Source organism: Propithecus coquereli, unplaced genomic scaffold, assembly GCF_000956105.1.
Source record: "Propithecus coquereli isolate 6110/MARCELLA unplaced genomic scaffold, Pcoq_1.0 Scaffold377, whole genome shotgun sequence".
Taxonomy (NCBI): Eukaryota; Metazoa; Chordata; class Mammalia; order Primates; family Indriidae; genus Propithecus; species Propithecus coquereli.
In genome coordinates, this window is record NW_012149474.1 from 693,240 (window position 1) to 706,829 (window position 13,590).

The 13,590-nt window shown below is 57.3% G+C and overlaps 2 protein-coding genes across 5 annotated transcripts in view; one reads left to right on the forward strand and one right to left on the reverse strand.

The window, feature by feature from the left end:
- MUC6 (mucin 6, oligomeric mucus/gel-forming) overlaps positions 1 to 4,064 on the forward strand; it is a 25,068-nt gene extending 21,004 nt beyond the window's left edge. The window contains exons 30-33 of the mRNA XM_012651933.1: positions 1,330 to 1,451; positions 3,092 to 3,169; positions 3,435 to 3,537; positions 3,887 to 4,064. Coding sequence (XP_012507387.1) covers positions 1,330 to 1,451; positions 3,092 to 3,169; positions 3,435 to 3,537; positions 3,887 to 4,064 — 481 coding nt within the window. The remainder of the gene's footprint in view (positions 1 to 1,329; positions 1,452 to 3,091; positions 3,170 to 3,434; positions 3,538 to 3,886) is intronic.
- Positions 4,065 to 5,206: 1,142 nt separating this feature from the next.
- The window catches only part of AP2A2 (adaptor-related protein complex 2, alpha 2 subunit), an 83,093-nt gene continuing 74,709 nt past the window's right edge, over positions 5,207 to 13,590 (reverse strand). For all 4 annotated transcript variants that reach the window (XM_012651996.1, XM_012651995.1, XM_012651994.1 and 1 more), the window contains 7 exons: positions 13,189 to 13,271; positions 11,034 to 11,123; positions 9,532 to 9,655; positions 8,065 to 8,181; positions 7,887 to 7,956; positions 7,668 to 7,802; positions 5,207 to 7,061 (listed from right to left, as the gene is read on the reverse strand). In XM_012651996.1, coding sequence (XP_012507450.1) covers positions 6,984 to 7,061; positions 7,668 to 7,802; positions 7,887 to 7,956; positions 8,065 to 8,181; positions 9,532 to 9,655; positions 11,034 to 11,123; positions 13,189 to 13,271 — 697 coding nt within the window. In that variant the 3' untranslated portion in view covers positions 5,207 to 6,983. The remainder of the gene's footprint in view (positions 7,062 to 7,667; positions 7,803 to 7,886; positions 7,957 to 8,064; positions 8,182 to 9,531; positions 9,656 to 11,033; positions 11,124 to 13,188; positions 13,272 to 13,590) is intronic.

Below are 13,590 nucleotides of genomic sequence, written 5' to 3' on the forward strand. Positions count from 1 at the left end.
GGCAACGGCCACCACGCTTCCATCGACATCTCTGAAGCCGACGGGGCCCACCCACACGCCCACATCATTCAGTGCGACCACCCAAGCCCAGACCTCCTTCAGCACAGCCAGAACCTCGACCACTCAGCACTCACAACGCTTCTCCACAACCCACCACGAGGCTACCCCATCTTCTTCCACCACCATCACCCCCAGACTCACCACCCTCACAACTGCGACCCACATGGTCCAAACCACAACAGCCACCAGCACCGGTCAACACACGACCCGCACCACACAATCCCCTAATTCCGCCCCAGTCTCCTCCACTCCACACTCCACGGGGCCTCCCATTGGAACCTCCTTCAAGACAACCAGCTCCCAGCCGACGCCTACACACCCCGAGACCACACTCCCCACTACCACTCCACCATCGTCCACCTCCTCGGTCACTCCAACCAATCACCAACGCAGCACCACAGCCCACTCACACTTACCCACTTCCGCCTCCACCCCAAAGGCAACGGCCACCACGCTTCCATCGACATCTCTGAAGCCCACAGGGCTCACCCAGACGCCTACATCACTCACTGGGACCACCCAAGCACAGACCTCCTTTGGCACAGCCAGAACCTCTACTTCCCCCTCCCTCGTCTCATTTCCTTCCTCCTCAATGCCCCAGAACTCCAGCTGGAACCCTCTTGTTTCATCTTCTCCTTCCTCGGGTGCCCTGCTTCCCAGTGCTTCTACCACTGTTGTTTCTCCACCTAATCCTTTGCACTCCTCTCCATTGTCTCCCAGGACCAGCGTTCCCACCCTTCTGCCAACCAGCAGCCCGACCCCATCTTCTGTGTCTCCTCAGGCCTTCTCCCCCAAGCCTGCCACCTGGACGTCCTTCTTCTCTGCTGGCACATCCTCCGCTGTCATGTCTGCTCCCGTGCACACCCTCACTCTGAGCTCTAGCTCCCGCACCACATTCTCCAGTGTGTCCCTTACTACATCTAAGTCTACATCTACTTCCCCTTTCCCTTCCTCCCTTTCTGCCTCCACTGCTGCAAGGTCCTCCCCCTCGCCCGCTAGCACCCTGGCTTTCACCCCCTCTGCTCCATCCTTCATGCCTACCCTGCCTGTGTCTCCCACGGAGTCCCACCGCCCAGCCTTCAGCATCACTGCTTTTCCTTCCACACCCAGGACCACGGCCCACACCCCCACTTCCTCCACAGCCTCCTCTCAGGCCACAACCTTGCGTATCACTTCTCTCTCCACCGAGGTCCCCATGGCAGGCTCACTGTCTTCCACCTTGGGCCTGACGGCAACCCCAAGTCCTCCAGCCACGTCCTTCCCCACCAGGCACCCGAGCCCCACCCAGGTGCCCACCTCCACGCTCACAACCACCTCCTTCACTCCGCATGGAAGCACATCTGCCCCTGCCTCCTCCTCTTCTCCGGTCATTCCTCCACCCAGCACATCTGGTAAGTGTCACCTCTGCCGCCCATCACGGGTGCTTGGTGCCTGGCCTCCTCCTGGCCTTGGCTCTGCACGCCTCACCTGCTGTATAGGGTTGGCCTCAGCATGCACCCAGGATCCCATGTTGCCCACGTCTGCAGGCCTGTGTCAGGCCTCCTCGATGTGGCTCCAGGTCCTTTCTCCTCTGGTCTTCAGGACCCCCTGCAAACAGGTACTGGCCACCCAGCTGGGCTCCTTTGGGCCTTGATGGTCTGTTTCCTCCACTGGCTCACTTGTGCCCCTGTCCCCCCTGCTGGGAATCGACCCCAAGAACCTTCCGCAGCCACCCCTTTTGGCGCTCAGAGGATGTTAGGGCTGGCGGGGCCCTGGGGCTCCGGCAGTGCAACCACTGGGTGCAGAGAGGGGAAGGAGCTGAGTGCACCTCGTGCCTCTCCCAGCTGACCTGCTGCATGTAGAGCTGGGCCTGGTTAGCAGGCTCGCTGTCTCGGTAGGGGCTCTCCCCAGGTATCATGGCCATAGCTCCTCCTGGCTTCCTTGTGCCCTCCTGCCCATGAGCAAGTCCACTGCCCCCAGGTCATGGACTCCCTGGAGACAGAGCATACCCTCAGGCCTTGCCTCAGTGGCAGCAGCTGCCCAAACCCACCCTGTGTTCCTCCCACGGCACCCACCCAGGGACTGGCTCCCCTCATATGCCTAGGCCTCACCCAGGCAGGACGTCCCAGCAACACAACTGTCAGCTTTGCAGTGTCTCCTGTGGGTGACACCTCACCTGTGTAGGCCGACAGAGTCTTAGCTTGGGTCTCTCCAAGACAAGGATTTGGGTATAGGCTGTTTCTGGGGAGGTGGCCCCAGGAAGCAGAGGTGAGGGCACAGGAGTGGCCAGGAGGGGAGGACCACTGGGGCAACAGGGCCCTACCTTCTGGAGAAAGCCCTCGCAGAGAAGTGGGGCAGGAAGCACTCCAAGCAGCCTTCCTTCTCTGCTGTCAAGCAGTGAACTTGGCTGCAGCCAGGGGAGGGGATATGGACAGAATATCTCTGTCCAGGTATTTTTCTAAACTTTTTAACCCAAGTTCTACATTGCAGTGTTTTTTTACATTTTTACTTTGTTTTTGCTTTTTTTTGAGACAACGTCTCACTCTGTCGCCCAGGCTGGAGTGCAGTGGTGTCATCACAGCTCACTGCAGCCTTCAACTCCTGGGCTAAAGCAATCCTCCTGCCTCAGCCTTCTGAGTCGCTGGGACTGCAGGCATGTGCCACCACGCCCGGCTAATTTTTCTATTTTTTGCAGAGATGGGGTCTCGCTTTGTTGCCCAGGCTGGTCTTGAACTGCTGGGCTCAAGCAATCCTCCTGACTTGGCCTCCCAGAGTGCTGGGATTACAGGCACGAGCCACCGCACCCGGCCCACACTGGTAGTTTCTAATACCAGCATTGCCACTGTCTACCCTGCTACGTGCTGCCCACATGCCGGGGTTTCTCACCAAGGCTGTCTGTCATGGTCCTTCTGCATTGGACCCCACCCTCTCCCTGAGCCTAGACCAAGGGACATGGTCTGCTTCTGTCCTCCCCAGGCTGGGGTACAAGGACCTCCTGGGGCACTGCCTGCCCCCTATGGGGACACTGACACCCTGTCCTCACCCCCCGTAGGTCCTGGGTCCAGCAAACTGGAGACGCCCGTGCTCACAGGGCGGAGTCCAGGCCCAGGAAGGGGCACAGGGAACCAGGGTAGCTCAGCAGGCTCAGGGCTCAGCACCTAGTATCCTCTGAGAAATCCTCAGCCTCAAGGGACTCCAGTGCAGCAACTGTGAGGAAAAAAACACAATCTGAGAGACTGTCAGGCTCTGCTCCTGTGCAGAGCTGAGGACTGAGCTCGGTGGGAAGCCGAAAGGGTAGAAGTCGGGGCAGGAGAGTGTCCAGAGGCAGGCAGGGGCCCCAGTCACCAGCTGAACTGTGTGCCCCGGGCACCTCTGACCGGCCTCTCGGCTCCCAGGGGCCTGCAGTGTGCAGGAACATCAGGAGGAGATCACGTTCAAGGGATGCACAGCAAACGTGACCATGACCCGCTGCGAGGGTGTCTGTGCTTCCTCTGCCAGGTGAGCCCGCCAGCAGGAGCCTGCCCTGCATCCAGGGTGGGCCTGAGCTAGAGCCCACCACGGGAAGTGGGTCCCCGAGGTGCCCAGTAGTGGAGCCGTGGCAGAGGTCAGGGCAGATCCACCACGCCCAGGCCCACTTCCAACCCAGGCATGTGCTGCCCGGTCAGGTCGGCCACTCCGCACCCTGTCTGCCACACCCTGCCCTGGCACCTGCAGGCTGGGGAGGTCCTCACCTGGGGACTTGGTGTCCACATATCCAGAGCTGGCCTGGGGAGGGGGGCCTTCTGGGAACAGGCACCCCTGAGGCAGCCCTGACCCTGACCCCTGCCCCACCCTGGCTTCTCGGCAGTTTCAACATCGACACCCAGGAGGTGGACGTCCACTGCGGCTGCTGCCACCCCCTCAGCTCCTACACGCGGCAGCTCGAGCTGCCCTGCCCAGACCCCAGTGCACCCAGCGAGCGGCTCGTGCTCACCCTGCAGGTGTTCAGCAGCTGTGGGTGTAGCCCCCAGGGCTGCAGGGACTAGGAGGGACACTGCTAACTCTCCTGGGTGTGCAGGGCTGCAGGTTGAAAACCAGGACAAACACGGCCACCGCCACCGCCACCTCCCAGGCTTGTGCTGGCAGCCCCTTTCCTGGTCACAAGGTGCAGCCTTGGAAGGGCCCTCGGACACGGCTCACCTTTGTGGGAGGGGTTTCTAGGCAGAGGCTCGAACCAGCCACACTCCTGCAGACCCTGACCCAGCAGGGCAGGACGGGGGACCACAGGGCACTCCCGGCCACACCTGCCCACCATCCAAACCAACTCCCAGCCTCTGCCTACAGCCACCCAGCCCCACCAGCACCAGCCCCTGGAGTGGAGCCCCCCAAGCAGACACTGGGGCAGATCAGGCAGGTGTGGGAGGTGGCCCGAGCAGGGACAGGAGGGGCAAGAGGTTCAGGTACATACCACACAGAGAAGAGTGGCTCCTCAGAGCCAGGCAGGGGCTGCCGCCAGCACCCAGGAGGAGACCAGTGCCGCCCACAAAGAGTGCAAATAAACGGGTTCCCGTCAAGCAGAGAGACTGGTCTCTGAGTGCTGCTTTCACCACCCCCCAAGCCCCTCAGGAGTGAACCCAACTCACATCTGCACCCATCGGCCTCCAGGACCTGGGCGGGGCTGTGCCCCAAGTGGGGCTGGGCAGGGAAGGGACACCACTTCTGGCCCTGGGCCCCTCCCCTCCCTTGCCCAAGTCTGTCCCGAGAGTCTCCACTGAAGCCCACCATCCTCTGAGGGCAACCCTCCCTGGTCTGCCCCTAGGAGCCCTTCCTGCTCCCTGTAGGGGCCGGGCCAGTCAGAGGCTGCCCAGGCAGGGGCCCCTCGCATCATGCGTGACTCAGCAGGCTCCTTCCCAGGAAGGAACCCCAGGGTGCTGCACCCCAGCACATAATGCAGAGCGAGGGTCCATGGCCCAGAAGCCTCAACCAAATGCCCAGAATCAGATGGGTGGAGCAACACCAGGTCACTCTGTGCTGCCACCCGTGAGCCCACATGCTGAAGGTAGGCCACCCGGGGCAGGCGACACTCTGGGGTCATCAGGACCCAGCGCCTCACACAGCCCCCAGGGTCTGTGAGGTTTACATAGGATGTTTTCTCCCCCAAAGACAACGCCCATGAGCCAGGTCACTGTTCTAGCGTTTATTTTTCTTTGACATGGAGCACACTGTACTGACGGGCACCTCCTCCGGAGCAGCGCACAGGGAAGGCCTCTCCTCTGCCTGAGGGAGGGGCTGACAACACAGGACACCATCCACGAGCTGCTCGTGGCCTGTGAGCAAACACCATGCGGGCCTGGCTGTGCCCTCGGCCCAGACGGTGGTGCATGAGCACACACTGGGGACAGAGTACTGTCTGGCAGTTTGGGACATCACTCTGGCTGCACAGACAAGCCCAGGGCTGTGGCTGGTGTGGGCCATGGTACAGGGGCACAGCCACTGACCACAGCCTCCACGGGACATAGAAGGGCCAGCATAGTCGGTGCTGGTTCCTCTGATACTGTCACCCTCTGACCCAAGTCCAACACACTGGAATATGAGCCACACAGAAACGTGGGTCCCATGGCATGGGGGCCACTGGGACCTTGAGTGGGCTGCAGCCCCTGCAGCTGCCCCAGGACCCGCACTGCAGCAGGCTGACAGCCAGAGCAAAGACCTCACGCATGTGACCACTCACCCTCCATGTCCCTTGAGGTTGTACATCTGTGGACTCCTCCAGGGCAGGTCAGGCAGAGAGAAGCTGCTCAGACAACGGAGGAGCTGACCTCGGTGCCCACGCGCCTCCTCAGCGTCCTCAGCTGCTGGTGACAGCTGCGTGTATTTAGGACAAACCAGCCCCATCTGTGTCTGCGCCAATCCCAGGCACTGGCCTTGCTCCTGAGGCCTCTTAACCCTGCTCCACTCCCCTGTCTCAAGGTGCCAGACGGGCAGCCCGGGTGCCAGGGCCAGAAAGACAGGTGAGAGCTGGGCCACCGGCGGGCAGCGTGTTCCGCGTGGCTCGAGTCTGGGGCCACTGTCCCTGCACACGGCCTCTTGCTTCCCGGCCAAACAGAGGTTCCCCTCCTCCACCCCGTGGCCCTGGCAGACCTGCCTCGACAGGGCAAGGGACAGCACACCTCCAGGTCCTCAGGCACACCGTGGGGACAGCATACTCATTTGAAACCAAAAGGGGAACAACGTGTGCACCCTCCGGAGCCACCCGGCACACTCCTGCCCCAAAACTGCGAAGTTAAGGTCTCAAACAGTCAGAACATTACGAACACCCCCAAGAACACTGGTGCTGGGAAAAGAGAACAGAATTAGACCTGGCCAGGAAAGGCGCTTTCACCAGGAGCATCATTAAAAACAAATGTTTCTAGGTTCTAGGTTAAAATCCTGCCCCAGAAAAACTGCAGCTGGTGCAGCAGCAAACCCACAAGGACAGCTATGCCCTCCTCCCAGGGCCCTGCCCTGAGTGGACGTGCTGCCCGGCCCGTCAGGGGCCACCCGCAAGGACAGCCACGTAGCTGAGGGTCAGCCTCACGACCAGCGCAGTGGTCGTGCGCTGCCACGCTCAGAAAATCAGAGCGCAGATGATCAACAGAGCAGCGGCATTTCAGTAAAATCTCAACAAAATTCCCACTTCCGTTCAAACTTCTAACCTCCCTTTAATTTGAAGATTTAACCACAGAACTGTCTTGATTTCTATAAAAACTGATCCCAGGGTCCACACTCCCTCCTCCGGACTCGGCCCCTGCAGGGCTGAGCCTCTCCTCCTGGGCGGCCCACGAGGGACGGGCCTGGAAGAGCGGCCGGGAGACCGTGCGCTGCGGGACGCGGACAGGGTGCTTATGTGCAAGATGGTCACCGAGACAATGGGCAGAGATGATGAAAGCGCACACGCGCACGGCCTGGTCTTCCATCCTCGCCGATCAAAACTGCTGCGACAGCAGCTCGCACAACCTCTGAGAGACGGTCTCTTTGCTGGTCCGCAGTGTGAGCCGGTACATCTGCAAGAGAGCACAGCAGGTCAGCCCAGCCAGGGCTCACAGGGCGCAGCCTGAGCACCACATGGGCTATGAATAGAGGAAATGGGAAAGTCGGATGACAGCAAGTGCTGGCGAGCGCGGGTGACTGGGACTTCACACGGCCTCAAATGGCACGGCGACCCTGGGGGCAGCCTGGCAGCTCCTCACCCCACTAACCACGCACCTGCCCGGAGGTGGAGAGCAGGTGGCAACTGCTCTCCTGGACACTACCCAAGTGACGTGAAAACAGGTGTCTGGCAGGAGAGCTGGACACATGTCGGGCTCCTCCGGGAGAAGGAGCAGCACTGGCGGGGGAGGGTGGAGGCCGGCACAGGCAGCAGCACAGGGGAGCGTCAACAGCCGCGAGCAACAGGCTGAGCACACGGGTCCCAGTCCGCTCTGTGCTGGTCGCCACTGGGGCAGGCTGGGACGTGAGGGAGCTTTCTGGGTGACGGACACGTTATGTGGTTGACAGGGTGGTGATGAGACTGATCGGACTACGCTTAGATCCACACACCCCGCTGTGTATAGGTCGCACAGAGTAAAGAGACATCAGCTAAGTGCAGCCGCTTCCCCAAGAGGCCTGACCTGGGCTTGCAGGTTGGGTTCCAAGCGCAGCAAGCATCCAATCTGGGTGGTTTTGGTATGTATGATGCCAGCCCCCACAAAATTGGCAGGATTAGGGTCAACTTCTTCAAGAAGCGCAGAACCAAATCCAATAATCTGTCCAAAAGAAGCAGGAGACCGAGACGTCGCACCGGGTCACGGGCAGCGCCTGCCTGAGGACACCCCGGCACAGGCCCTCACCTTCGCTTTAGTGATCTCTGTGTCCATCGGATGCTTTGCTTTGAAGATGTTCTGAACTTCCTGCTGTGGACTGGGAGCAGCGACGACAAAGCTGAGTATTCTGGGCCGGCCGGAGATGAGACCGCAGCGTGGAGTGGACCCCTCCCCCACCCCCGCCCCTCGGGACCCGCCCTCTTACTTGCTTAACTGCTTCCAGCGCTGAAAGAAGTCCTGAGACGACATCTCCGTGGGCTGGAAAAACTTGTTGAGTGTGATGGGCAGCTGGACAGACACGTTCTGGAAGGTGCCGCCATACCTGCGAGCAGCAGTGGCGCATTGCGGAGGGCAGAGGGTACATCCTCAGGGGCCAGGCAAAGGCCACGGGTGAAAGGCATCCCCATCCACCAACGGCCACTTTAAGGGGGACCAAGCCTCGAGCCCCCACCCTGCCACGTGCAGCCCAGAATCTCCTCCCAGCAGACGGGCCACAGACGCCCTGTAGGACACCTGCGTGGCTTCGCCTCTCCCAGTAATCTGTTTCCTGGAAGCCCAAGTCTGTCAATCGTGTGGGTTATTTTTTCCCCATGAAAAGACTAAAAAAAAGCAACTGTCTACAGAATGAAACAAAAATTTGCACGTCTATTTCCCCAAATTCTGCAAAGCACACAGTCTTAAATTCTCCATATTTTTAATGTTTGAAAATGTGCTTTTCCAAACATTTTTAACTCTGCAAACATGCAACAGGGATCTGGCTGACTGTGAACACCGTGTTGTCGTCATCTGAAAGTAATGAATGGTAGCAACACAAAACACTTGTGTTTTTGAAAAATAAGCAAACTGGCCGGGCGCGGTGGCTCATGCCTGTAATCCTAGTACTCTGGGAGGCCGAGGCGGGTGGATCGCTCAAGGTCAGGAGTTCGAAACCAGCCTGAGCAAGAGCGAGACCCCCATCTCTACCAAAAATAGAAAGAAATTAATTGGACAGCAAAAAATATATAGAAAAAATTAGCCGGGCATGGTGGCGCATGCCTATAGTCCCAGCTACTTGGGAGGCTGAGGCAGGAGGATCACTTGAGCCCAGGAGTCTGAGGTTGCTGTGGGCTAGGATGATGTCACGGCACTCACTCTAGCCCGGGCAACAAAGTGAGACTCTGTCTCAAAAGTGTGTATACATTATTGATCACACTGCTAAGCAGGACAGCAACGCTGTCTCATAAAAAAAAAAAAAAAAAAGAAAATAAGCAAACTGGAGCATACAATTTGAGTACAACCACACAAAAAGACCACACCGTGGACCAGGGTCTGGAGGAGACCAGCTGCCACCATCTGCCCTGCAGCCATCTTTCCAGGCTGAGCCCAGTGGGTGGCACGGGGCCTGGCTGTCTGCCACGCCGTGGGGCGGGCCCCTGTTTCTCAGCAGGAAGAGCCTGGGCTCAGAAATATCCCCCAGCTGCCCGGCCACAGCGCGGCACCCAAAGCCCTGCCGTGGGCACGACCGTCCTGCCACCCGGAGTCCTGGCTGGAGTTGCTCCCCCACGTCCTATGCTCCAGAGAGCTGACGCTGCATCCGTGTACAGCTGTGTTCAGGAGGGATACCGAGGCTCCGTGAGGATTAGCAGCTCCTAGGCCCAGCTCAGGTGCCCACGCACTCCACGACAGCACCTACCTGAACTGAATGTTGAGGACCGGCGCCTCTGTGAAGTCGGACACGCATTCAATGTTGACCACCTGCTGCACCTGGGCACCGCCATCCACGGTCGGGTCCACAGGCTTGGTCTGCAGGTTCAGACGTGTGCGCGTCAAGGAGTCCAGGCCACACTGGCACTTAGGGCCAGGCTGAGCAAGCCGCAGCGGCGGAGAGCAGCTGGAGTGCTGGCAGTGCCCACCACAGGTCTGCGGCCGCATGAGGGAGGAGGGCTGGCTGCATGCATCGCCCAGCCCTGCCCTCCACCCCGCTGCGTCCCACCACCAGACAATCCACGAAATACCGTTTGTATCTCATTACTACCAAAATGACCCTTCTAAAAAGTTGCTTAGGTTATATATTGGCTATTTTACTTATTTGTTTTCATTTTACGAACCTCAACTATGGAACTTGGTATAGATTTCTGCTGCTGTTAGCAGAAACTAACACTCAGTATTACAGCAAGACAACTTGAAGGATTCTAGAACAGGCTTTCGAGCACTATGTGAATCAGAAGAGAATCTGCCCTACTTTGTCAAAAAAAGGGCTTGTCTATAACACCCCCACCCCGCGAAGAAACGACCATTACTGCCAGTCTGGACCCAGGAGGCCAGCAAGGAGCGGCCATGAGGCTGCTGGGCCTGGTGCCTCCCCACGCTCCCGGGCAGCCCCGTGGACCTCCAGGGAGAGACGCCGAGTGGGGCTCTGCAGAGTCAGGGCTCCCGCTCCTGACCTTGGACAAAGCCTTTGCTACAGCTGATACCACGTACATGTATTTTTAATAATGGTTCTGAAACACTCGGCTTTAAACAGTCTGCGTGTAAACACGTTCACCGTAAATGAATGTGGACTGGCCCGTGGTCAGGAGGTCGCTGTTCCACACTTGTCTCTGACCATGAATCCCAAGGGAAGCCGCTGCCTTCTCTGGCCAAGCTGGGGTCTTCATGCCAATTTTACTTGGGGGACCTATCCTCGAAGGAAGAGATACCTGGACAGCATCACTGGTGTCAGCTTTCCCATCTTCTAGCTGGGAACGTTCTAACAACATTTCCGATATTTACTGAGAGACAAACCTGCAGTCCGAACAAAGAGCTGCCAGAAACAGACACAAGCTTGCCCGGGCGTGGAGGGCTCCACGCCAGACGGTACCGTCACGCTCTGCGCCCACAGCCCACCCGAGAGACTTGGCAGAGAAGGAAACCAAAGTTCCCAAGGGACCAAAGATAAAGCCACGAGAGAACTGAAACAAGCTGAAGAAGAAAGTGCCTCCAACTAGCCAGCTGAACGGGGAACACACACATGCATGTTGTTTTCAGATGTATTATCAAAACTCGACTCTCAAATATGGACGATCACTGCAGCATCTGGAATTATTCTGCTATTTTGACCAAAGCAAAAACAAAAACAAGAATAAAAACCTTCCTCAAAAGCCTCCTCTAAACCCCAAATTACTATGTGTCTGTGGGGGCTGGGACCAAGGATATGAGACTGAAGGTCATCTGGACAGATCAACGTTGGAGTAAAATTCAAGAACTGCGTGGAGGTCTTATTACCATAAAATATAAACATCCGACCTAGGAGGAAACAAAAACAATTTATTTCACACACATCATTTCATACTCACCCTGAAGGATTTATCCCGGACGATATTATCCTGAGCAGTATTAATATTGAAAACAAAAGAGCCCCTGTAAGCCCAGCTGAATTTAATTACTGTGATCTATGATTGTTGTTAAAATTAAGAACAAATTTTTTGTGGTTTCAAAAAAAGCGTGCCAAAGTTGGGAGCAGGGACTGCCCTGGACACCGTTCTCCTGCGGCTTCCTCCTACGCACCTACACGAGGACGGTGTCCACAGGGAAGAACCAACAGATGCCAGGTTGGGAGGCTCAGCTACACCTGGCGGGGCCTGCAGGCACCGTCTCTGGGGAGGCCCCGGCCTGTGACCGCAGCACACGGACACCCACACCTGCTCCTCCCAGGCCGCCTCCTCCCAGGCCGCCTCCTCCCAGGGCGGCCCCGCTGGGCCTGCGTCCACACAGCTCAGCATGGGAGTTGCCCGGCCGGGGACTGCCCTTCAGAACCAGCACACGCTGAGCCTCACCGCACCCGGGTCATCAGCTCTGCGCAGGCCCACACTGAGGAAGCACTGCCAGGTTCGATGACATATACCACAGTAGAAATCTTTACAAAAGTCTTTGTGAACATTTTCACACCCTTTGAATTCAGAAAGGAAAGGAAACCGCAAATATTCTGAAAAGGACAGTTTGTCATCACTCCTCCCATGATTTAAAAAACAAAAACCTAGGTGATGTCGTCATGGCCGAGAGCTCAATGCCTTATCACATCAGGAATAGAATGACATCATCTGGGCATTACTCTGCCAACCCTCGCGACGTTCCTAGAAGGCACCTGGAGGCAGGTGTCTACCTCTCCCCTCCTCTCACACTCTCCCGTTGGTTTTCACAGCAGAAAAAAAGGAGCCCTCCTGCTTGGGAGGAGGCAGAGGCCACGGCCCAGAGCGGCCGCTGCGGCAGCAGCCCCCGGGGTTCGGAGGGCTTTTTGCTCCCTCAAAAGGTTTTCTCCTTTCTTTTTTTAAATTGTGGAAAAATACACATAACCTACAATTTACCATTTTAGCCATTTTTAAGCATACAGTTCAGTGGCATTAAGCACATTCACACTGTGGGATTATCACCACCACCCATCTCCAGAACTTTCTCATTTTCCCAAACTGAAGCTCTGTCCCAGGTAAACACTAACTCCCTGCCCGCCCCCGCCCCAGCCCCGGGGGCCACATCCACCCTGTCTCCACAGACCCGCCTGCTCTGGGGACCTCATGAACACCCCTCACACACTTGTCTCTCTGTGTCTGGCCTGTCTCACTCAGCAGTGTCCTCAAGGCTCATAGCCTGAGTCAGAACCTCCTGCCCCCTTCTTGTCCTTTTCTAAGAGGCTCAGGTCTGGCTCCCGGCCTCCAGAGTGCTGGAACTCACAGGCGTGAGCCACTGCCCAGCGAGGAGTTCCTTCTTTTTAAGGCTGAACACTGTCCCACTGCACGGACAGCCCACGTTTCGTGTACCACTCATCTGCCCACGGACACCTGGGCTGCTGCCACCCTGGCCGCTGTGAACAGTGCTGCACTGAACAGGGGTGTGCGGACTCCTCTTTGAGACCCTGCTTTTAATTCTTTTGGGGATACATCCAGAAGTAGGATTGCTGGACCATGTGGTGATTCTATCTTAATTTTCTGAGGAGCCGCCACGCTGTCTCCGCAGCAGCTCTCCATCACACACGCCCCAGAGCACGGGCTCCAACTCCTCCACCCCCATCCCGCTCCTCTGCGGCCATCCTAAGGCCAGAGGTGGCATCTCCCGTGGTTTTGGTTTGCGTTTCCCTGCTGACTGGTGACTTTGAGGACCTTGTCATGGGCTTATTGATCATTTGCATGTCTTTGGAGAAATGTCTTCTCCGATCCTTTGCCCATTTTTAACTGGGCTGGTTTCTTGCTGTTGAGTTGGAGGAGTTCTTTACATACTCTGCATACCAGTCCCACATCAGTACAAGATCTGCAAATATTTTCTCATAATTTCCTCTAATTTCTAAGAGAAGTTTTAATGAAGTAATTAAAACACATACCTAAATTCTGCCGAAATTCAGACTTAAGTCCAATTTGAAGCAGCTGGTTTTCAAACAACACACCATTATTTTTACAAACAAACCTAGGGGAGAAGGGATAGTATATGCGTCACTCAAAGCCACCTGCTGAAATACACGGGTTGTTTGGAAAAGCAAACTAAGGCCGGAAAAACCTCTATGGGACAGGAGGGAATGAAAAAGCAGAAAATTATTCCCAAGACCAGCACAGCAAGCAGCCACCAGCGACAGAATGTGAGCGCAGCCGGGGACACAGGCGGCCCGGGAGAGACCTATGAGGTCCCTGGGTCCAGCCACTTTTCCTGAAAGTGCTAGTCCACAGCCAACGCTCCTCACGGACTTGGACAGGACGGGCATGACACGCACGTGCTCTGGACGGACCAG